Source organism: Balaenoptera physalus (genome assembly GCF_965194825.1).
Source record: "Balaenoptera physalus genome assembly, chromosome: 20".
NCBI classification, from domain to species: Eukaryota; Metazoa; Chordata; class Mammalia; order Artiodactyla; family Balaenopteridae; genus Balaenoptera; species Balaenoptera physalus.
The window spans coordinates 36,231,025-36,255,735 of record NC_138901.1 but is presented as its reverse complement, the minus strand read 5'-3'; the positions used below and the strand labels follow the sequence as shown (position 1 = coordinate 36,255,735).

Here is a 24,711-nt window from a genome sequence, read left to right as displayed (position 1 = left end):
GCTCACCCGGCTTCACCCCATCCAGGCGGGGCTCTTGCTCGCTCTGAGGACCCGAACCCCAGCCGCAGGCGCCGCCCCCGAGTCTTCCGACCCCGGCTTTGCCCTCCATCCCTTACCGGGAGCTTGGAGGGCTCCCGGTGCGCGCGGAACCGGGGCCCATTCTTTGCTGCGCCCTGCAGCGAGAGTTGTGGTAAAGCGGGGGTGCTGGCCGTTTTAGGTGCTTTGTCTTTGAACGGCCGTAGCAACGGGGAAACTGAGGCAGGCTCTGCTGGTTTAGTCTTGCCTGGCCAGGTCCGGGCCCTGAGGGTACTCAGGCTTAGAGTCCCAGGGCGTGCTATTTGGGGCGCCGCGAAGGGGCAAGTTAGCGTCCGGGTGGTGAGACCTGCTGTTGAGGCGCCGGTGTTAGGAAACGAGGAGGAGGAACCGAGGAGGCACCACCGGAAGGCTGGCCGGCTGCCCTTTCGCTGGAGAGCCGATGGTAACGCCAGCCTGGGAAGGTACCGTGGCCTTAATCCCGACCCCGGGTCTCTGCCATTTAGCAATGGATGGAGGCTGGCCATAGTTCCGAAAGGAAGCTCTGGGCTTTTTTTTCTAATCTCCTTCGTTTAAGTGGGTGAAAGTTCACCTCTCCTGTGTTGTGGTAACTCTCCATCCCTTTGTCTGAATCAGGCAGCCATCCCCATTCCCAGACCCTCACCCTGAGCAGGCTAGCTTAGTGTGCAGTGACAGGGGGAATTTGAAAAAAGACAAAGAATGCATGAATGAAATCTTCCAAGGAGGTTATTGTTGAGTTTTTAGGCACTGCTTTTTATTTCAGGATTTTAAAGTGCACTTTTTTTTTTCTTTCCAACTTCCTAATCCCTTGACGCCCCCTCTCCCATTCTGATCTTATTCCTCCTCCAGTCCCACAGGGTAAGGAGGGAAATGTGCAGAGAGAGTTGTGGTGGATTGTGCCATCAGAAGGGTGATCAGTTTGAAGACTTGGATTAACTTCCGAATATTGCTCATCACTCAGGGTGTTGAATGCCTGGCAGTATTCCCCTCGTGGGATATCATATCAGTACTTCTAAAGGCAAAAAGAAACCATGATGTTCTGGCTTGAGAACATGAAGTCAGCCACGAGGACTGGAGGGGCTTTAAGGGAGGATGTAACACAGGTTCAGTAATGGTTGGCAAAGCCCTGTGCATGTGGTTTGTTTGATTTGGTTTTACTTCTCTGCACATCTCTGCTCTTCCTGTTTTCAGAGAACAGTGGCAATATTCTGTGAAATTACTGGTTTTTGTTAGATTAAGAGTTGTATTTCTTTTCTATCCTTTCAGTTCTTCTCTAGAAAGAAGAAACAGAAAAGGAACCTGTTTTATTGTTTGTCGCACAAACATTAAAAGTGTTAAGAGAAATGAAAAACAAACCTTATTTAGGACCCTACCGTAATCTCAGCTGGTGGAACTTTTATTTATTTATTTTTTTAATAAATTTATTTATTTATTTATTTTTGGCTGCGTAGGGTCTTCGTTGATGCGCACGGGCTTTCTCTAGTTGCAGCGAGTGGGGGCTACTCTTCATTGTGGTGCACGGGCTTCTCGTTGTGGTGGCTTCTCTTGTTGTGGAGCATGGGCTCTAGGCACGCGGGCTTCAGTAGTTGTGGCGCGTGGGCTCAGTAGTTGTGGCTCACGGGCTCTAGGGCACAGGCTCAGTAGTTGTGGCACATGGGCTTTGCTCCTCTGTGGCATGTGGGATCTTCCTGGACCAGGGCTCGAACCCGTGTCCCCTGCACTGGCAAGTGGATTCTTAACCACTGCGCCACCAGGGAAGCCCTGAACTTTTCTTTTTGCTCGACACTAATCTATCCAGTCCTTATTATCACAGTTGTAAGGTGATATTGCGTTCTACTTCATTCATTTAAAAATGAAAAAATACAGGCGTTTTCTTTTAGTGCAGCATAGACATTGTAATTTTCTCAGCGGCTGCACAATATCAATGGATATTTAACAGTTATTTTCTTGATGACATCTAGACCTACCCCAATTTTCTTTGAACAGTGAATGATCCCATAATTTCTTGTTTTTCTGTATTATAGGCTAGAGTGGAAAGATATTTCTAAGAGTCAATTTGAACTTAGAAATAAAGCCTGCAAATAAAAAGTAATATAACAAAAAAAATCATGGTTTTTGTGGTCCATACATTAACATGTTGAGAGTACTGTTATACATCTCTTAAAAGCTGTGTTTATTATACATCTTTTGAGCATTCAGGAGCCATACAAGTAGGTAAATGACAGAGGAACTAGAAAGAGGAACACACCGTCTTTGAACCCATGTGTTCCTTCTGATAGATTTACCAGGACTCCATTGAAGAGCATTTGACTGCAGTAAAAACATTTCATTAGGCCATAGTTTGTGGCTATGTCTAAATTATAAGAAAACCTGAACACCTTGCTGGTTTGTTCATAATGGAAACTTGGTGGTCACTGTGGCTTTGGATCAACTTCCAGAGTTCTGACATATCTGTGGAGGAGGGCTGTAAGGATGCCTAGCCCAGTGTAATAAGTGGAGGGCTTTATGCAGGCATGGCTTCTCAAAAAGCTTAGGATGTGAAAAATCCCAGTGGGACATCTTTTATCTTTTGTGCTTTATCCCTTCCACACTTGATTCCACCCCCCCCACCCAACCCCCCTCCACACAGAGTCATTCTCTCCCTTTCACAGCATCTCTGACTGATTAGAATACCTGCTAACATTAAGTGCTTACTGGTGCTCATCCTCAACTGTAACCCTAGAAGGCAAATTTTATACCCATTTAATAGAAGAACAAATAGGGTTAGAGAATAAAAGAGAGCTTGCCATCATCACACAGCAAGGAAGGGGCACACTGAAGGGTTCAATTTCATGTCCCTCTCTACCACCCATGCAGCCATTCACCTCTGTTTCCCCACCCACATCACAACATCTGTATGACAGCACAGAGGCCTAGGACCCAGAGCTTCTAATATATCTTATTGGTATCTTATTGGTGCATGCTCGTTTCTCCAGTCTGGCAACCAAAAATCCAAGGAAAAGGATGCTCCTTTCCTTAGCCCCAGCCTCATGACCACTGGTTAGCTTCAAATTGAATATGTGGCAAAGCATATAATTCTAAAGCATTAGAAGTCTTCCAGGACTGCCTATTGCCTTTTTTTTTTTCAATTTTTTTTTAACATCTTTATTGGAGTATAATTGCTTTACAATGGTGTGTTAGTTTCTGCTTTATAACAAAGTGAGTCAGTTATACATATACATATGTTCCCATATCTCTTCCCTCTTGCATCTCCCTCCCTCCCACCCTCCCTATCCCACCCCTCTAGGTGGTCACAAAGCACAGAGCTGATCTCCCTGTGCTATGCGGTTGCTTCCCACTAGCTATCTATTTTACGTTTGGTAGTGTATATATGTCCATGCCACTCTCTCACTTTGTCACAGCTTACTCTTTCCCCTCCCCATATCCTCAAGTCCATTCTCTAGTAGGTCTGTGTCTTTATTCCCGTCTTGCCACTAGGTTCTTCATGACTTTTTTTTTTTTCCCTTAGATTCCATATATATGTGTTAGCATACTGTATTTGTTTTTCTCTTTCTGACTTACTTCACTCTGTATGACAGACTCTAACTCCATCCACCTCACTACAAATACCTCCATTTCATTTCTTTTTATGGCTGAGTAATATTCCATTGTATATATGTGCCACATCTTCTTTATCCATTCATCTGTTGATGGACACTTAGGTTGCTTCCATGTCCTGGCTATTGTAAATAGTGCTGCAATGAACATTGTGGTACATGACTCTTTTTGAATTATGGTTTTCTCAGGGTGTATGCCCAGTAGTGGGATTGCTGGGTCGTATGGTAGTTCTATTTTTAGTTTTTTAAGGAACCTCCATACTGTTCTCCATAGTGGCTGTATCAATTTACATTCCCACCAACAGTGCAAGAGTGTTCCCTTTTCTCCACACCCTCTCCAGCATTTATTGTTTCTAGATTTTTTGATGATGGCCATTCTGACCCGTGTGAGATGATATCTCATTGTAGTTTTGATTTGCATTTCTCTAATGATTAATGATGTTGAGCATTCTTTCATGTGTTTGTTGGCAATCTGTATATCTTCTTTGGAGAAATATCTATTTAGGTCTTCTGCCCATTTTTGGATTGGGTTGTTTGTTTTTTTGTTATTGAGCTGTATGAGCTGCTTGTAAATTTTGGAGATTAATCCTTTGTCAGTTGCTTCATTTGCAAATATTTTCTCCCATTCTGAGGGTTGTCTTTTCATCTTGTTTATGGTTTCCTTTGCTGTGCAAAAGCTTTTAAGTTTCATCAGGTCCCATTTGTTTATTTTTGTTTTTATTTCCATTTCTCTAGGAGCTGGGCCTTTTTTTGTTTGTTTGTTTTTTGTCATGTTCTCAGAGCACTGAATCATAGGCATGGGGTAGTTTCCTTATGTATGCCATTTCCCTTATTTAAGTTAAATGTATCCCACCACTATCACTACCTCTGGCAGCAGACACTTTTCCTAAACATCATGCTTATTCATATAAGGAAGCTAATTAGTAAGGTTGTGCACAGGGTCAGCTTATGTTGCCCCATCAGGTGATGTTGAAGGAGCCCTTAGAATGTCCATGGTATTGGCCTTTGAGAATTTTATTTTCATGAGATTGAGGATTCTCTTTGCTCTAAGACTGCCTGTTTTTCTTTGTTGCATACAGAATCCCCAGTGAAACTAATTGACGAGTGGATCTTTCTCGGGTAGGATAAAATACTTCAGCAGCAGGCAGTATGTCTGTCTTTCTATTCATTCATACAGCACTTATTTATTAAACTCTAGCAATAAGCTGGGCCTTGTGTTTGGAACTGGAAATGAAATGGTGGACAAGATGGCCTTCATGGAATTCACATTACAGTGGGAGAAGATGAAATAAAAAATAAACAAGTTCAAAAAGTCCAATTCTTACTAATTGTGTTAAGGGCTCTGGTGGAGTGAGGAGGGCTGAAGTGATACTTTAGGTAGGATGGTCAGGGAAACCTCTCCAAGGAGGTTACATTTGAGCTGAGCTTGACCGGTGAGAGGAGAGCTGGGCATTCTGGAGAAGAATGTTCTAGTTAGAAGTAAACAGCAAACACAGACACCCTGAGGCAGATAAGACCTGGGTGGTTTGAGGAGCAGAAAGGATGCGGTTGGTTGGAGGCGGAGAGTGAGAGGAAGGTAGCACCAGGCTGGAGAAGTGGTGAGGGCTTGTGGCCTGCGGAGGATGCAGTGTTATCCCAAGCACTTTGGGAAGCCAGACAGATTTTAAGCTGTGGTTAGTGTTTGATGTGATCTGGTGCTGATAGACTTGTGGCTGCTGAGTAAAGAAGAGAGTCCATGTGTGGGCAGGCAGGGAGACCAGAGACTTTGTATGTTTACAGACCAGAGGTGTTGATGTCTTGATTTAAGTTAGGATCTTTGGAACTGTAGAGAGGGGAACTGATTTGGAATATATTTTGAAGGTAGCATTGATGGCGCTTGCATGTGGAATATGGGGAACACAGAGGAATCAAGGACAACTTCTGAGATTTGATCTTAGGCCTCTGAGATCTGCTGGTGGGTTGCAGATTTACCTTCGGAAGGCCACTGCTTTGAGCTAAATTTAAAGTGTGCTAAGGAGTGTCCCCAGGTCCCTCTCTTCATAGTTTTGAAATTCTATCATGGGGAGAGCATGAGGACACTGGGCCAGGGGAAGCGGAGAGAGTGTTGAAAGAGAAAGTGAGGGGATGAATGAACAAACCCTCGTCAACTAAAAACTTTAATCACCTTCCCTCAAACCCTCTGCAGCTGGCTGGATGCTCTCTTCTAGCACTGGATAACCATTAGGGTGGCTTTGCTTTAAGTAGAGGTGTCTTCCATAAGTGGGTGCTATTTCCCATAACTCTTGATAACCTTCCTCATTCTTTTTGGGGGGAAGAGAATAGGCTCTTTGTGTGGGAGTTTAGTGTGTGGGAGTTTATTTGCATTTTACATCTGCTTTTCCATTTAGGTCTTGGGCGACTAATTTCTTCATAGTGATTTCTGCAGGAGACCTTGTTGGAGGCTTGATTGTACCCTGGCAGATCAGAGAGAAATGGAAAAATGCATTGTAAATTTCCCGGCAGAACCATGTGCTGTCCCATGGGGCCCCAGACAGTGATCTGTGCCTGGAATACTTGCTCTTCCCTTTCCGTATTGCCGGAATCTTGGCCCTGCCCTTAAGGAGAAACTACCTTAAGTCACATGGGTGGGATATTTTTCTCTGCAACTTCTGAGTTTATTTTTAACCTGAGTGATTCCAGGTGGGCAGGGACTAAGTTGTCACAAACATGGCCACTGAGCTTCTCTGCTTTTAGGAGAAAATTTGAGTCTATCCCTGTCACTGTGTAATAGCCTGACTATTTTTAGATTGGGCTGCCAGAGATATAAATTGCTATTTTAGTCTGCAGCCTGGTGGTGGGTAGTCAGACCCTACTTACTGTGCCCTGCACAGAGTGCTCGCAGTTTAATCTACCTTCAACCATCCCGGAGCCTTGCTCTTTACCCTTTGCAATTCCTAATAGGATATGCTACTTACAGCCCTGTCGTTATGTCTCAGGCTAATGATTTGGTAGATCCTTGAATGCTAGGGACACTTTTAAAGCATCCTTCCCAAGAGTGTAATTATTTTCCTTTTTACTAATAACTGCCATATAGCAACACTCTCGTTCCTTAGGAAATTTAGTAAAATTATTTAAAGGATTGTCAGGGGAGAAAAGATTTATTTATCTATGTGTGAGAATAGCTTGGAATAATTCTGAAGCTGTTAACTGCACATTTCTCTTAAGCAGTTTCCAAGCCATCTGGTGAATTCCATTCCATATGTGTATATTTTGCACGCTAGTTAGATAGCTACCCATTGGTGGTCCAAGTAAGGTATCTTCAAGGTCCCAAATCCATTTCCTAGTGGATCTGCCACTTGAACTCTCTATGTTGGGTTAGCAGGGACTGCCCCTTTATATATTTGCTCTAGGGATAACAGGCCCTTCTTAATTCAGGGAGAAAGTATTGGCTAGTCTTTTGTTCTTAAAATGGGCACTGTTTGGTATCGCTTGACCATGTGTTTTAGTCAGTTTTTGGCAACCTGGCTGTGCCGTTTGGTTTAGCCTGGTACCATTTTTTCATCATATTAATTAGTAAGGTGTGACTAGTGACAAATAGCAAAATCTCCTCCCCCTACCCCCTTAAACTAGCTCAAGCAAAAAGCTACTTTATTGTGCAAAGGCTGTTGACATCTTGCGTGCCCCAAGCACAGGAATGCTGAGACCTGAATGCCATCATGGCTCTCTTACCTCCGTTATTTCTCTGCAACTGCTTCTTTCAGGCAGCTGCCTTTTTATCTTCCTGAGTTTACATCTCCCTCCTTCTAAAGAACACACAGACTAAACCAGAATCCCTCATGAAACATGGCATGGGTATGAATTGGGGCTGGGGGGATCCTCACCCACACACTGAAATAGAAGAAGGCTGTTTATCTCTTCGTGTCCGATGGTATTTGTGCTTTTCACTGCTTTGCCGGTTGCCACAAAATTAGCCCAAAGGGGATATGGAATATGGGCATATGTCTATATGTGTAACAGATTTTGATATTTAGATACATACACACGTGTGTATGTATGAATTTTATAGACAGTGTATCAGGTGCTAGTCACATATTTAGATTTTGAAGGAAACTCTTTTAATTCAGGAAGAATGCAGGTGAAAACGTACCTCTTGTTTCAGGTGCCACGAGGCAGCCAGGTATCATTTATTTAAGCTGTCTGGTGCCAGAACAAGTAATGCAATATAGGGAAACTAGTTCAACAGGCCTGCTAATCATGGGATGGAGGCTTTAAAGATCTACATGTATAAGCTTTATACATTTTAAGAGAAAAAATAGAAACCTTTCAAATACACTGAATTTGCATTAAATGGTGGTTTCTGGTATTTGTTAAGTTTAGAAAAATGACCTTGATTTTTTTTTTCTGTTAAGATATAAGATTTGGTTGTACCATTTTTTTATTTTTAATTTTTTTACTGTGGGGATACCAGTTGAAGGGGGTGGATATGGTTTTTGTTTGTTTTTGGTTGGTAGAAAGTTTTTCTTTTAAATGAACTGAAAGAATACTTAATCTGTTAAACTAGGGCATTCGCTTTAGGATTATGGCTGTTGGCTCAGTTTACAACTGTTTAGTGGCTTTGGTTTTGTTCCCGCAACTAGGTATTTCCAGCAGTCACCTCTTCAGTTAGAATAGACTAGACAACCACTGACAAGCTTCACCATTGTTCTCTACACGCTCTGAGCTTTTCTCACGTGATGTCTTTGTCTCTACAGGTTCATGAACCACCGGGCCCCAGCCAATGGCCGCTACAAACCAACTTGTTATGAACATGCTGCTAACTGTTACACACATGCAGTGAGTATGAGTTTTCTGCCTTTTCCGTCCTTCCCAAAGGGCTTTGGTGGGAGGAAGGGGCAATCATCTCTGTTAACCTCAGCCCCGTTAGTCGGGTTTACCCATCTCTGTGACCTTACCTTCCAAAGTGTCAGTGCTAGGTCATGTCACCAGAAACTGTGAGCATGTCAGACACTTTGAGTGCTCTGACTACAGTCAGCTCTGTCTATCCTGGACTTGCTTTCTCAGACAAGATCGTCTTTGAAAGAATAATAATAGTAAGTACCTTAGTTATAAAAAAAAACCCAAAGAAAACTATGAAGACTGTCACCCCTGGAATGAAATGAATCACCTTTTCAAGACAGTCAGCTGTGTTTATTGGCAAGAAGAATTCACCATTTGTTGAAAAAGGTGTTTTTTTTTTTTCCCTGAGTGATCCCCTAAAACAGGTAGCCACATCCTCTCCATCACCACTGTGGTCATTGCTTCTCAGAGCAGATGTTAGTCCATATTGTAGAAGAAAAGTTTGATTTAGTCCCTAAATTCTTAATTTTTTTGATAGTAGAAGAAAAGGCTGATTTAATCCCTAAATTCCTAATTTTTTTCTTCCTTATAAAAACAAAACATTCATTATAAGAAACATAGAAAATACTGAAGAATATATGAGAAAAACAGAACTACCTAGAAATAAATTGTTAACACTTGGGTGCATTTCTTCTTTTTGTCTGTGGTGTTTGTAAATATGTGTGTATTTTCATAGTTTTCCTATTAATTTCATTTTATTGGCATTTTCTTGTGTCATTATAAATTTCCTTTTATCTATGATTTCATTATTCCCTTTGAAAGCTGTATTTAGTGAGACTTTCGAGGGAAAAATGGTGGCTGGTGTATAGTCTGAAGACAAGAACTAGAGAAGGAGGCCAATTTATTCCTTTAGTGAAGTGTTAGAACAGGCTAATTTAATTATTTTAGACAATGTTAGTACAATGTGTAGGTTATATACATATGTTATTAGAATAAAACTTGCTTGAATTCAAGTTGTGCCTTTTCATTTCTTGAACCCTTCTTCAAAGAATAGTCAGTATTTCTATAAAGGAGTCATGATGCCAAATAAACCTGAAATAAGCTAGTTTTTGGTGGATTTCTTTGTAATCTAATAGAACAATGCTGTTTAGTCATTACTTAGCAGAAATCAAACTTTATAAAGTATCAGTTTTATGTATTGTAATAGTGGAATTCAAATATTACTTGGTAATATTGAAACGTTATTCTCATCACTGTCCTTTTTCTTTAGATGCTCAAAAGATTTTTATTTAAATAATTAATATGCTGAAATCTTACTAAATTTTTTTTCTTTAGAAAAAAGTTTGTACCTGACATGCCTGCCCTGGATTCCATAAAAGGGCTTCAATAATGAAATTTGGAGTAACCTCACTAGTGGACAGTCTCCCTGGACCCATGGTTTGGATTCTCGGGGCAGGAAGGATTTAGTGGAATTCTCTAGACTTGAGCTGACCCCTGTCTTTGCATTAGTGAATGCTTTGTGAAGTGAGCTTCACAACACCAGAGGGTCAAAATGTTTAGAGTCCAAACTTGGTTTTAAAGAATGCACAGCCTAATTTGATTGTCAGCTATACCTGCCTGGATATCCATCTTTTATTCTTTTTTTTTTAATTGAAGTATAAATATAATATTTACAATTTTATGTCAGTTTCAGGTGTACAGCAAAGTGATTCAGTTATATATATATACATACACACACACACACACACACACACACACACATATTTTTCAAATTGTTTTCCATTATAGGTTATTACAAGATATTGAATATAGTTCCCTGTGCTATACAGTGAGTCCTTGCTGCTTATCTATTTTATATGTAGTAGTGTGTATTTGTTAATCCCATACTGCTAATTTATCCCCCACTCCCTTTCCCCTTTGGGAACCTTAAGTTTCTATATCTGTGTCTGTTTCTGTTTTGTATATAGATTCATTTATATTATTTTTTAAATTTCACGTAGAAGTGATACCATATATTTGTCTTTCTCTGACTTACTTCACTGAGTATGATAATCTCTAGGTCTATCCACGTTGCTGCAAACTGTCAATATTTCATGCTTTTTTAGACTGAGTAATAGTCCAGTGTGTGTGTGTGTGTGTGTGTGTGTGTGTGTGTGTAATATATATATCCATTCATCTGTTGATGGGCATTTGGTTTCTTTCCATCTTTTATTCTTAACTAAATGTCTGATGAATTTAACAGAGATTAAAGCTACTTCTGAAGTTAATTGTCCACAGGCCCCTAAGAAAATGTAGGGGTGTGTGTATTTAAATCTAGGTCAGCATTAGGATATAAAGAATATAGAAGTTTGAATAACAGTTTATATGGCCTGTTCCTTCACTTATTGTTCCAATGTACATCCACCATTTTATGGATATGCCTTTACCAACTGCAAAACACTGATAAAAGTTACAAAAATAGTGCTCTGATAGTTTTCATAATACTGACCAATAAAAGCAACCAATGAGGGACTTCCCTGGTGGTCCAGTGGTTAAGACTCCACACTTCCAACGCAGGGGACCCAGGTTCAATCCCTGGTCGGGGAACTAAGATCCCATATACCACAACTAAAGCCTTCGCGCTGCAGTGAAGACCCAGCGCAGCCAAAATAAATAAATAAATAATAAATTTTTTTAAAAAAACAACCAATGAAATGCTTATTACTTAGCATAATGTTGAGCATTTAAATATAATGGTTTGGCTGTTGAGATGCACAGTTCACCTTTACGAATAATATTTGCTTGAGATAGACCTGAATAATCCCTTAGTTTATCTCTTCTGGATTGTCACAAGGAACACTTGTAGAAACCAAAGTTAAGGAAAAACTGACAAAACATCCACATTAATTTTTTAGAACAGAAAATGTCATCTTATTAAACTTACTAAACTGTATCCCTGATTTTTGGATTTCAGAGAGCAGTAAAATTTCTAAAACTGACAAAACAAGAAACTTCCATCTAATGTCATCATTTCATTAAAGAGAAGATAGTTTAACATGAAAAAAGTAGAAAGGACATAATCTCAAAATTAATTAAATTGTTTTTTGAAGATCTTTGTTGTCCTTAATTTTCTCTTTGTTCTGGGCCATTGAATACTTCAGCATTTGAAATTCAGTGCTGATCTCATCTGGGGGATTTAATATTCTGTTTCAAGAGGGAAATAGAAGGTGTTGGAGACAAAAAAGATAAGATTGCTAAAGTTTGCATTCTTTGCCAGGTATGTTTATTCCGCTATCTAATAAAGTAGTTTATTTCTTCTGATGATTTCTGTTATTATAAAATGTTTACTAGTCACACTGATATGACTAGACATTGAAATTTGTGTCCATATGTAGTGTAAAATGTGGTGCAGAAAGCAAAGTTCTCTCTAAGATTCTAGTCTCTTAAAATTATTTGAATAAGTAGGAGTTGATTACTCTTGCCTACATGAAAGGTGCTATTAAAAATGAAATAACCCTTTCACTCTGCAGTAGCTCGCAAATTGGTGGAATGTAGATATCCAAACTAGAAATCAGGACATATGATTTGAACAAATGATTTATTTGAGTGTGGTATGTACATAATAGTTACTGACTTGATTCATTTAGTTACCCTTTGCTGGAATATTGGGATTTCAGTAGCACATGGGGGAAACAGGAAAGAATATTTAAAGATCAAGACCTCCCTGGGAAATCTGGGTACATGCTTGCCATTTGAATATTTTAAGTGCCTACCCTAAATCACATTAGAGAATACGATGAAATGTGTTCTTAATTAACGAAATTAGGATAGAGGACATTTGTTTTGCAACAATTGAGTAATGTTTCATTCTTACTGCTTGACTGTGTACCCATTGGTGGACACAGGTCCTGGGCCCTAAACAGCAGTACTTGTTTTCAGTGCCGTAAACGGACAACTTCATCTGGCTCTCGTTATGATTATCCAGGAAAGGCAAATGTTTGTTTTAAAATGATCTTCCTAAAATTGCCCCTGGTAAACCTATGTATTTTTAATAAAGTTCTCAATTCAGTGTTTTGCTGAATATTTACTTTTCTTTCCCTTTCTCTCAGTTCCTCATTGTTCCAGCCATTGTGGGCAGTGCCCTCCTCCACCGGCTGTCTGATGACTGCTGGGAAAAGATAACAGCATGGATTTATGGAATGGGCCTCTGTGCCCTCTTCATTGTTTCCACAGTATTTCACATCGTATCATGGAAAAAGAGCCACTTAAGGTACAGTGGATGGTACGCTGTTTCAACAGGTCACTCACAATAGTTGGCTCGGGTTAGCCTCTCACGCTGGCATGCTTTGGTCAGGTGAGGCAAAGAGTGGACATTTTCCTGCCTGGTAGAGTCTAATGCTGTCCCGACACTCAGGAAGTTTCCTATGGATTGGACAGAATTTGAGCACCCCTATCTGTGTCTTAAGAAAGCAGGCCTTTGCTCGGAAACCGAACAAAACCACATTGCTTCCTCAGGACTTACAGTGTAAAATCCTGACACCTGTTTTCCAGTGTGTCGGCACACTAAGGAAGAGCATGGCAGCTGCAGGGTGATGACCAGTGCTCTGGACTTGCAGTCACCAGATGGGCTTTGAGTCCAAGCCCTGCCACTTAGCCTTGTGTAGCCTCAGTTTCTTCATCACTAAAATGAGAATGGTAATGCCCGACTGGCGGGCTGTTGTGATAGGTGAATGAGATGATGCATGTGAGAATGATTTGAAAATTACAAATCACTACAGCTGTACTACAGGTATATTACAGCTAGGGTTTACTGTTTTGCAAAGTTCAGCTTTCAGAATTAGGTCCCGTGCATCTACTCAAACAAAATTCACATATGTTGCTACAGTTAGCTGTCAAGCACTTTCCAAACAATATTGTGATCCTTAGCCTCCCAATGAGAAGGACATAAAAGCATTCATCCTTTGAATGAAGGGTTAATTTGGGCGATACAAAGGTAGCAGCACACCATCTAGTTGCTTATGAAATGGATTCTGCACAACCCAAAAGGGCAAAGTTTCTTTTCAAAAAGGAGGACGCAGAACAGACTTAGAGTGATTTAATGTAATATTAGAAGATAACTTTTGGGGGCTTCCCTAGTGGCACAGTGGTTAAGAATCCTGCCTGCCAATGCAGGGGACACAGGTTCGAGCCCTGGTCCGGGAAGATCCCACATGTCGCAAAGCAACTAAGCCCGTGTACCACAACTACTGAGCCTGCGGTCTAGAGCCCGCGAGCCACAACTATTGAGTCCGCATGCCACAACTACTGAAGCCTGCGCGCCTAGAGCCCGTGCTTCACAACAAGAGAAGCCACCTCAATGAGAAGCCTGCGCACCACAACGAAGAGTAGCCCCCGCTCGCCGCAACTAGAGAAAAGCCTGCGTGCAGCAACGAAGACCCAACACAGTCAAAAAATAAATAAATAAAATTAAAAACAAGGTAACTTTTGGTTTTATAGATAGAATGTGCAAAAAAATCTCGTTATTCAAACAATCTAATATTAAAAAGATGCTTTATTTAAGAGCAGGATTTGGTATTCATATGATGATTCCTAGTTTCCTCACATGTAAAATCAGACTTTTAGAGCTGGAAGGATCCTTAGGGAACATCTGATCCAAACCCCATAATTTGCTCCTGGGGAAACTGAGACTCAGTGATTCCAGCAGAATCTGATCATCCCAGGATCTCTGACTCCCAGTCCTGAGGTTTATTTCCACTGCACCCTTTACAATATTGCTTATAGTTTGCAGTCTGCTACCTTTGCCTATAAGCTGACAGTTCCCAGGGCTTAACATAAAACTACAGCATTGAATCACGAGGGAGCTGTGGTACACACTCAAAAGCAAGCCTCAAAAGTACTTGTCCTGGCTCTTCAGGATGCACTGTTGCAGAGCCCAGAGGCAGGAGCACTTCATTATCTTCTTAGCCCGATCCAGTGCTTGTGGTTGCCTTTGCTGACTTGGCTTTGCTGTCTAGATATCTGAATCAAAGAGTTGTAGGTGCCTGCTTCGTTATTCAGGGCCTCCCTGCCAGGGCCTGAGAAGAAAGTGTAATAGAAACTAGTCTCTCTTGAACCTTGAAATAGCACTGCTAGAATCATAAGCCACATGTGGATTTTTGCTCTGCATTAATTCTGTAAAATATCCCAAGTATAGCCTAAATTTAAGTAAAAGAGGGAAGGGAACAAGCATTTATTGAGTACCTACTACGTGCTAGGTGCTGTGCTAAATGCATGGCTACATCGTCTCATTTAATGTTCACACGCACTCTGTGATAGAGATGATATTACTTCTGCTTCACCCTTGAGGAGAGTGTGGGTCAGAGATGGGTGGTGGGTCTTGAATAAAACTGCACTCTTGACTATACCTGCTGCAACAGTGCATAACAGCCTAGAAAGCAGAATTAGAAAGACCCCAGACCTGGCTTGGAATCACAGTCATCCAAGGAGTTATTCTTCTCTTCCCTGCATCTTCTACCTCATCTGCTAGCCCTTTTAAATCAGGATCTTCTGGACTGGAGTTTGTGACTGTATTTTATAAGCTCCCCAGGCGATTCTGAAAGGCAGTTAAGTTTGAGAAACATTAATCTAGTGTTTGCTTTTTTAGATCTAAATTATTTTCACTTCTTCACTAACATGTGACTAAAACATCCTCAGCCTGCTTTGGTCGACACAGAGTGTGTGATGAGGCAAAATCTAGTACTTGTGCACCACCAAACCACAGCTACTACCCCTTGGACTGGAAATGGATTCAAGACAATGCAATGCATTTGTACTTTTAAATTACCTCAGGAACTTCCCTAGCAGTCCAGTGGTTAACACTCTGCGCTTCCGCTGCAGGAAGTGCAGGTTTGATCCCTGGTCGGGGAGCTAAGATCCTGCGCACTGTACGGTGTGGCCAAAAATTTATAAATAAATAAATAACCTCAGTAAAGGGCGGATTCTGTCTAATCCGTTTTGTGAATAGACCTCAGTGAGCCAAATCTTTGTACACTTCCTGACTCTTCAGTTTTAGAAGGAAAAACTTGCTTAGAAGCCCAGATCACGGGGCTTCCCTGGTGGCACAGTGGTTAAGAATCCGCCTGCCAATGCAGGGGGACATGGGTTTGAGCCCCGGTCCGGGAAGATCCCACATGCCACGGAGCAACTGAGCCCATGCGCCACAACTACTGAGCCTGGGCTCTAGAGCCCGTGAGCCACAACTACTAAGGCCTGTGCGCCTAGAGCCCGTGCTCCTCAATGAGAAGCCACTGCAGTGAGAAGCCTGCGCACCGCAACGAAGAGTAGCCCCCGCTCGCTGCAGCTAGAGAAAGTCCACGCGCAGCAACAAAGACCCAATGCAGCCAAAAATAAATAAAATAAATAAGTTTGTTAAAACAAAAAAAGAAGAAGCAGCCCAGGTGGCTACCCTCTTGACAGCAAATGCGCCTTTTTTTTTTTTTTTCTGGTTTGTGTTACTGCCGTTCCTAAATTAGTTTCTAAATTTGCTTTATTGCAGCTTACTGTCTACACTAAGATTTGGAGTAAAAGCTGCTTCTAAGACATTCTAAAAAGAATGTGGCTTTGGGGACTATTTACTGAGCCTTCATGATTTTGTGCCCTGCACTATGATAGGGGTTGAGAGGTGGTCTGCCCTCAAGGAATTTCATTTTCCTATTAGATAGGATCTAAAAAAAATAGAAAATATCAGAAAAGACAGATTTTGAATTCCTGATTATTGTGGGGTTCTTACATGGAGAGGATCTATGGTATATGCAATCTTAAAAATAATATAAAGCTTTTACTTGTGGCTCCATATTATTAAAAATAGCTGTGCGACTTTGAAGGCCAAGTTATAAATGCCATGAGAACCAAGAACAAGAGTGGCAGTTGTGACATAGTGAAGTGATAACCCCTACTTCCAGTCGTAAAATTTTCTGAAAACTCTAACTTGTTCCCCCCCCAACAGGACAGTGGAGCATTGCTTTCACATGTGTGATAGAATGGTTATCTATTTCTTCATTGCTGCATCTTACGCCCCATGGTAAGATACAGTCTTTATATTTTTGAAGATAGTGTTTTTATGAGAGAAATCTCGGTCCTTCTTCCCTCCCTTCTTCCTATCCCTGCTCCCCGGTTCCCCTACCCCAACACACGTACATGCTTTTTTTTTCTTTCGCATTTTGATTTACTTGGGTCAGATTGCAGATTTTAAGGGGAGAATGTTACTGCCATTCAGAATACATATCTGGCACTGGATTGTTTGAGAGAAGTGCTACTAAGTTGTGTGTAGGCAGCACGCTGACTTTTGAAATATGTTACCTTTGCCTTCCATATTCTTTGTATATGCTTCTGCTGCTGCTCAGAAAACCTGGACACCTAATTGTTTAAGTGGAAATACTGTAAATACGTACAAAGAAAACAAGCTCACTTTTGAAATTTATACTGTTGGTCTTCACAGCACAGTAGCTACTATGTATGGAGTGCATTTCTCATTTCTTTAGCTATATGAATAAGAGAACTAGCCTAATTAGTTAGCTATTTAAAATACCTAGTATTCAGTTCAATGTCCTTGTTCTTCCTGCCTTTTTGGTATAGATCAGATAGAGTCTTTTGCTGCTCTGAAGCCCATAATTAAAGAAACATTGATTTTCCTCTGTCAAGATATGGTCCAGTTTTAACCACTCAGAAATTCATATTATGCCATCAACTATATATCATTAGAAACAGCAGGCCTCTAGATTCTGACTAATGCAGCATCCATCATTCAAAAGAAACCTAATTATCTGTTGGAGTAAAGAGTAAGTGCTGTCTCTCCCCAGTAACTGTTACTAAATTATAGGTCTGAATCATATTGGAGCGAGAATACTTAAAGGCTTTTGTGAAGTATACCTCAATTTAAAATAAGTAAATAAAAATTTTAAATGTAGACTGAGGAATCAAATATTACAGTAGGCAGTTTGTTCGCATGTACTCTTCGATATGCAGGTGGTACCTTTTCCATTTGGAAATATTAATTTTGTAGTAATAGCCATTCAGAACATTTTATTTTCTTATCTATTCTTAATCTGAATTTAATACAGGTGAATTTGCAGCATTTTAAGTTCAGGCCTCACAAGAGTCCATGGTTAAATTCTAACCTACAAAGTATCTTCCATAACATGTATTGGGCTAGATCTTCTCATGTTCTCTCTTGGTGGAGAAATTGATAATGGAGACATTTGGTCTGTGTATTAGGTATCCACTGTGTGTATGTGATCTGGTTCAGGGTTTTGTTGCATTCTCAGTAAGCTTTGTAAACAATCTGCTCCCAAATACATAGTCAGGAACAACAAGGCAAGTAGCCTTTACAGCAGTCTGCCTAATAAGGAAAGTCGGGCATCACAGATGTGCTGGGACTTACTTCTACAAGTCTCCTTTTAGCTGGTTCTATTTTTAAACCACATTGGAACTAATTCTAAGTCTTAAAGCTTGAACGACAATTTTATCCTTGAGTTATTAATTTTATCCCAATTGCCCAAATACTTCCAACCACATGTTGACTGCTTTTTCTTTCTGGTCTTGTCCTGGTACCTTCTCTCCCAGTTTTCAAGACTAGAGGAAAACACAGGTTGTATGAATTCCCTTCATTTATCACTTCTGTTCTTTGTTGTCATGTTTACATTTTTAGGTTAAATCTCCGTGAACTTGGACCCCTGGCATCTCATATGCGTTGGTTTATCTGGCTCATGGCAGCTGGAGGAACCATTTATGTATTTCTCTACCATGAAAAGTAAGAGAAAATAATTTACATTTGATAGCTTTAAAATTAACTTCCTAAATTTTATCTACATTACAGTACAATTTATATTTGCAGTTCAAAATAGTAGAAATACATAAATAGAATATATATTGTTTTAACAAATCTTTAGAACCATTTGATATTCATCATTGGTCTACAGACTGCTGCAGACAGAAATGAATGGTGCCTGTGTGATATATGACATAGTTGAAAGACAGGGTGCACTTGTCCCTCATCTAAAATGACAGTTTTGGAGTCAGTCAGACCTCATTTCACATCCTCAGCGAGGCTAGTCTTATCAGCAAACTAGCCTTATCCTCTGTGACTTAAGTTACCACATGAGAAAAATAACTGCTTTTCTAAGTTTCTTTGAAGGTTGAAGATAATAGCTATTAAGCCCCCACAGAACACCTAGATAGGAACCCAGAGGATGTTCCAACCTAGGACTCCCTGAGAAAGGGTACATTTGGAAGGGCATCTAAACCCTTAGTATCCTCACCATGGGACACACCTTTTTTAACCCGTTATTCATATCTCCTAGTCTTAAGTGTGAAGCAATATAAAAAGAAAACTTATTGAAATTTAGCAGCTTAGTTCTAGAGGAGACCTTCAAGGTCATCTATTTGTGCTTCATGTTTAAAAAATGAGAACATTTAGTACATGCATCAAATTAGTGACTCATCTGGAATTAGGACCCATGTGTCCTAGTTCCTATTCCATGGCTCTTTTCATTATTTCACATGCCTGAACTTGAGAAACTCACAACTGTGAAATAATTGTCATTGGATACAGTTTATTAAATTCTTTATCTATTGTTTTTGGCAGAATGGCCCTCAGAATTAAACATAACTTGTGTTTGTCACAAAGTAATAAATTGTTTTCTCTTTTCAGAAGAAAGTGGTAGTTTTAGCTAACTTCTCTCTGACTTTGAAATTCACTTAAATGCATTTTTGCCCATAATTAGCAATTCTGAGTGGTATTATGCGTTTTATATATATATCCCAGGGAACAGTTTGCTTCTCAGGCTCAAACCCCTAATTTATATCCTTGGATAAATTAGGAAGTAAAGTAAGACAACTCTCTTTTCTCCTATTCCAGGCCTTCTAATATAAACCAAACCCACATTCTTCCCCAGTTCCCTGATATGATTACTTCATGGTGGACTTTAAGTATAAAACACTAAGAATGAGATGCGAGTCACCCTTGGCCATTGGGTTTGGCAGGTATTACAGAGAACGTAAATGGTGCCACGTACTGTTCTAGGCCCTGCAGACCCAAACATAAACAGAACTTGGTCCCTGCCTTCGAGGAACTTAGAGTCTAGTTTGATTAGGCATAAATATAAGTTGAATTTCAGTACAGTGTGTTTTTTAGCATTTTCAGACTTCTGCACCTAAGGTGATGAGCCTTACAAACTGGAGTTTGTACAGATACAAAATTAAGAGACAATCAAAAACACATGCCCTCAAAAAATAAAAAAATTTTTTTAAAAAGTAAAAAAAAAAAACCAATAACAACAAAAAACACATGCCCTTAGTTCCTTAGGGCTCCCATCCCTTTGCCACTGATAAACTGCTCCAAGCTATTCCCTGTGCAGCTTCATAATTTCAGTGTCTCATAACGATGGATTGGAATGGCGATGAAGGCAAACACTCTGGGATCAGAAACGGAAAATGCATGGTGAACTGGATTCAATGATAGCTTTTGGCAGAGAACGTTTTGCATGTAGTATGTGGAATTTGATGCCTTATCCATCCTGAAAGAAATGCTAGTTCATTGTTACTCAGCTACAGTATTTCAGTTAGAGCCCTAATGGTCTCCTACAGGGAAAATACATTTCATTTGAATAGTCAAGAGTTTACATTTGTTTTTCAGAAGAAAAAGGGAAAAACTGGTAAAGAAATAGTCTGAGTGTTGTAGGAATAGATATATTAAATTAATTTAAATTAAATTAACACATTTCTGTTCTGCAGGTATAAGGTGGTTGAGCTCTTTTTCTATCTCACAATGGGGTTTTCTCCAGCCTTGGTGGTGACATCAATGGTAAGAAGTTGCTTTATAATTTAAGTTATTTCACCTTATTTTCTTTTAAATCGCTGTGACTCTTAATATGTCTATAGATACGATCCGAAGCTTTTCTTTCTGAAGTTATGACATGTCCAATAACTAGAGATTCAAAAGAAAAAATATATAAATTACAAAGTGCCACAACTTGTACTACCTACTGTCTGTAGTTTGGAAAAGCTATACATCTAAGTGTGACTCCTTCCATATGGTAATCTGCTGCATTTGTTCTTTGGGATAACCCTTCTGTTCACCCCACCTCCACTCCCACCCTCTTCCCAAAGAGCTGTGAGATTATGTGAAGGTGGGAATTTCTACTTGGATTACTTAGTGTCTTAACCCTAAATCCATGGCGAGGGTAAATTTGGAGGTTTCTTACAATGAAGAAAATATAAATTAGTGACTTCTTTTTTTTTAGAGCAGAAATTTTTTTTCTTAATTAATTTATTTATTTCTGGCTGCGTTGGGTCTTTGTTGCTGCGAACGGGAGCTACTCTTCATTGCAGTGTGCAGGCTTCTCATTGTGGTGGCTTCTCTTGTTGCAGAGCACCGGCTCTAGGCGCACGGGCTTCAGTAGTTGTGGCACGCAGGCTCAGTAGTTGTGGCGCACGGGCTTAGTTGCTCCGCAGCATGTGGGATCTTCCCAGACCAGGGCTCGAACCCGTGTCCCCTGCATTGGCAGACGTACTCTTAACCACTGTGCCATCAGGGAAGTCCCGTGACTTCTTAGAACTTAAGAATTGGAAGGACCTCAAAAGGTCATTTGGCTCAACATTTTATTGGATATTTCTCAAATCCCTTCACTCTTACTTTTCCTTTCACTTGCTTTTAAGTCATATTATTTCTCTTTCTCAGGAAAGTGCTTTTTTTTTTAACTTTGCTTGAAATTTTCTTTTGGGGACTTTGATGGGTGAAAGTGTGGCATTCATTACCTTTAGTAGGCATTTGCACATATGTGTTTTGTACTCCCATTCAGACTGATTACTGTTGAGAAATCAATGTTTATCTCTCAATTTAAAACAATAACATAACAACCTCACGATCCCATCTACTGGTCACTTGTGCCTTTAGCTTATGTTTTCCCAGTCCTACACTCTGCATTTTGGGGCACCAGCCACTGTGTGTTTAGTTTGAACTCTCTTCTCAGCCTACAAGGGTCAGAATTGTACCTATAATTTCCTCCTGAGCTCATAGGCAAGTTATAAGAATGTAATTTTGCTGTGCATTGTTCTTGCCCTGGTCACAAAAACACCTGTAAAAGGTTTAGGATTTATAGGTTTGCTTATGTTTTTTCAGAGGGTATGTCTTATGAGAATGTATCAAGATATGTTCTTTGAGATATGAGATTTATAGTGGCTTTAATAATTACCTCGTAGCAAAAATACATACAGTTTAGCTGGTAAAAGCAACAGGGAATAGTGAGGAGAGGGAGGTGAAAGTCAGAAATGAAAAGATCTGCCTTGAAGGCCATATAGATAGAGGGGGATTGAAGACACCCAGAGCAAGGTCTGTGTTGATGGGTCACTAATCATTAGAGTGGAACTTCAAGTAAATTCCCTCTGGGTATCATAAGAGCAAGTTTATCCAGTATTTTTACTAGCCTAAATCTTTCATTGACATTTTCAAGTAGTACAATAGCAGGTGACTAATGTTTATGTTAATCAAACAGGAAAATCCCCACACTTGCCCAGATAGAACTTAGAATCAAGCAGAAAAATACAATTCATATAAAATAAGAAATTACCATAAAGTTTTACAATGTCTTTGATTGGGGAAAGTACAGCCTACTATGGGAGCGCGTGATAGATGTACCAGAGGAAATGCTATTTAAGCTGATTCAGAAAGACAAATAGGAGCCAAGAGATGGAAGGAGTGATGCAGGTGGTACAGGAAAAGGATACAGCATGAAGGAAGCCCCAGAGATGCGGAGAGCACGAGCATCTGAATATGCATATATGCATGAGGGGGTGTAATTATGCAGGTAGCACAAGTCTCGTGATAAAACTCGTGAGCTAGACAGAGACCAGATCAGAAAGAACCACACAGGCCATCTGAAGGAACAAAGAAACAGTACAAGTGATGAAGACTCAAACCTTTGGTGTTCTGGTCAGAATAATGGGTATCGGAATTACCCTTCTACCATAAAGAACTTATAAAAGTAGGAAAAGTATGTGAAACAACTATTTTTTGGCATTGGACACAGACATATAGGACTATGATGCTTGCGGGGAGAGAAACCAAAAGATGAGCTTCACACGCACTGCAGTTTTCTCCCCGGAATGCTTTCCAAACTGCGAAAGAAAATGGAGTCCAAGAGCAGCAGTCTGGGTGGAGGAAACAAATCAGCATTTCAGCTCCCGAGCCAGCTGCAGTTTTGGGGCAGGGTACTGGAGAGGAGGGAACTTCACAGAGAGTCTCCAGAAATCTACAAGGGGTTTCCTTGAGTCCTTGCCCGAATACTAAGCTGCATTTGTGCAGGGCAACACTCTGTGTGCACTGGCTGAGGATAGCTATTGGAAGGCTGTGAGATAAATGGAGATTCCAGAAGGAGCCTAGTACTGGGAGATACCAGAGTTCCAGCCAGCCAGAGCAGGAGACCATGCTGAACAACTTAGGTATTCCATTGACCCTAGCAAGACCATACCTTAGGATAAGAGCTACTCTGGCCCTAGAGTGAGAGCGGCTCTGGCACTGCCATAACAAAGCCCAGAAACCTCGAAAGGATAAAATTGATCCTTCGGTAAATAAACTGCCTACTGGAACAAACTCAACATTCCTTCGAGGAAGACAACAAAATCTATACTCTAACAACTCGGCATCCATTATCCAAACAAATACTACTAAACAAGCAAGAAGGGCCAAATGGAAATTCTAGATCTGAAAACTATATGTTAAGAAAAAAATTTATTTGGAGGAGTTTAACAACAAATGGGATACGGCAGAAGAAAAGATCAGTTATATGTATCTGACAAAGGATGTATATCAAATATTGTAGCACTCTAAGTCAATAATAAAAAGCCAATCCTATAAAAATGGGTAAAACACTTGAACAGACACTTTATAAAGAGAAAGAGATACAAGTATCCAGTAAGCCCTTGAAAAACTGCTCAATGTAACTAGTCATCAGAGAAATCAGGGAAACGAAAATTAAAACCTCAACATGCCACCACTACACACCCTATAGAATAGTTAAAATTAAATTAAAAAGACTGATGCCACCAAAACCCAGCAAGGACGTGAAATAACTAGAACCCTAATTCATTGTTGGGGAGAGTATAAAATGGTATAACCACTTTGGAAATTTGTTTAGCAGTTTATTATAAAATTAAGCATAAATTTATGACAACAAAAATGAAAACATATATCTACAAAAGGACTTGTAAAACAATATAAATGTTAATTTTATTCATGATAGCCCCAAAATGGAAAGGATAAACAAATTATGTTAAATAAATCAGTGGAATGCTAAGTAATAGAAAGGAATGAATAACTGATATACAGTCGCACATGCATGAATCTCAAAAACATTTTGAGCAAAAAGGAAGCCAGACACAAAAATGTACATACAGTATAATTCCATTTATGTGAGGTTCTAGAACAGAGAGGCTTAGTCTGTGGTAATTGCAGTAAGAACAGTAGTTGCCTTAGTGGAAGGGCAAACCTTACTGTTCACTTAATATCTATGCATTACACTATGTAAATTAATCATCAATTTTTAAAACACCCCCTCCCCCCAAAAAAGGAATATAAGTTCAGGAAATAAAACACTTTAGTTCTTGGTTCAAATCCTGATTCTGACACTTAAAAGTTACGTGACCTTGGTAGATTATTTAACCTCTATGTATTCTAGTTTTCTCGTCTGTAAAGTTGGGGTAAATTAGTACCTAAGTTAGGGTTGTGAAGATTAAATGAGTGCTTCAAACAAGTCCTGGTACATAGAAACATAGTAATGACATTGATAATGAAGAAAACATACCTGGTTTTGTTTGTTTTAGGATTAACTATGTCTGGTTCTTTGAAAGTTGATAAGCAGATGTGGTATCTTGAGGAACTACCTATTAACAGAATGTATGTCAAAACCAAACTGTGTGCTTGGTTTGGTCTCTTGTTTATTCTTTTAGTGGAAGAAGAAGGAGTGGTGTCTTTCAGGGCAGCAACCAGCTGTGTGACTTTGTTCAGGCTACTTATTTCTCTGGCCTTAGCCTCTTCATCTCTAAATTAAGGAGGTTGTGTTGGATGAGTGAGTCTTCACTGGGGAGTCAGATGCCCCTGTGAGAATCCCATGAAAACCTCAATCCTCTCTAGGAAAATGCCTCTAATAACACATACACAGAGAATTTTGTATAATTAATGGATACTAATTGTTTTATAACCTCTAGGAACTAATAAATGTAGCTGGTGTCTTGT

General features: G+C 40.0%; 2 protein-coding genes across 14 annotated transcripts in view; one reads left to right on the top strand and one right to left on the bottom strand.

Moving 5' to 3' along the window:
- Positions 1–8,373, bottom strand: part of LOC309649736 (uncharacterized protein) — a 68,671-nt gene extending 60,298 nt beyond the window's left edge. For all 6 annotated transcript variants that reach the window (XR_014257262.1, XR_014257263.1, XR_014257264.1 and 3 more), the window contains exon 1: positions 7–8,373. Coding sequence is in view for 2 of the 6 variants with exons in the window: in XM_082440168.1 (XP_082296294.1) it covers positions 7–560 (554 nt within the window). In the remaining 4 variants the exon portion in view is untranslated. The remainder of the gene's footprint in view (positions 1–6) is intronic.
- MMD (monocyte to macrophage differentiation associated) overlaps positions 1–24,711 on the top strand; it is an 80,698-nt gene that overhangs the window by 592 nt on the left and 55,395 nt on the right. For 7 of the 8 annotated variants that reach the window (XR_014257255.1, XR_014257256.1, XM_082440159.1 and 4 more), the window contains exons 2-6: positions 8,381–8,462; positions 12,554–12,714; positions 16,429–16,503; positions 18,130–18,231; positions 20,214–20,283. Coding sequence is in view for 6 of the 8 variants with exons in the window: in XM_082440159.1 (XP_082296285.1) it covers positions 8,381–8,462; positions 12,554–12,714; positions 16,429–16,503; positions 18,130–18,231; positions 20,214–20,283 (490 nt within the window). In the remaining 2 variants the exon portion in view is untranslated. The remainder of the gene's footprint in view (positions 1–8,380; positions 8,463–12,553; positions 12,715–16,428; positions 16,504–18,129; positions 18,232–20,213; positions 20,284–24,711) is intronic. The other variant, XM_082440160.1, reaches the window with a different exon arrangement.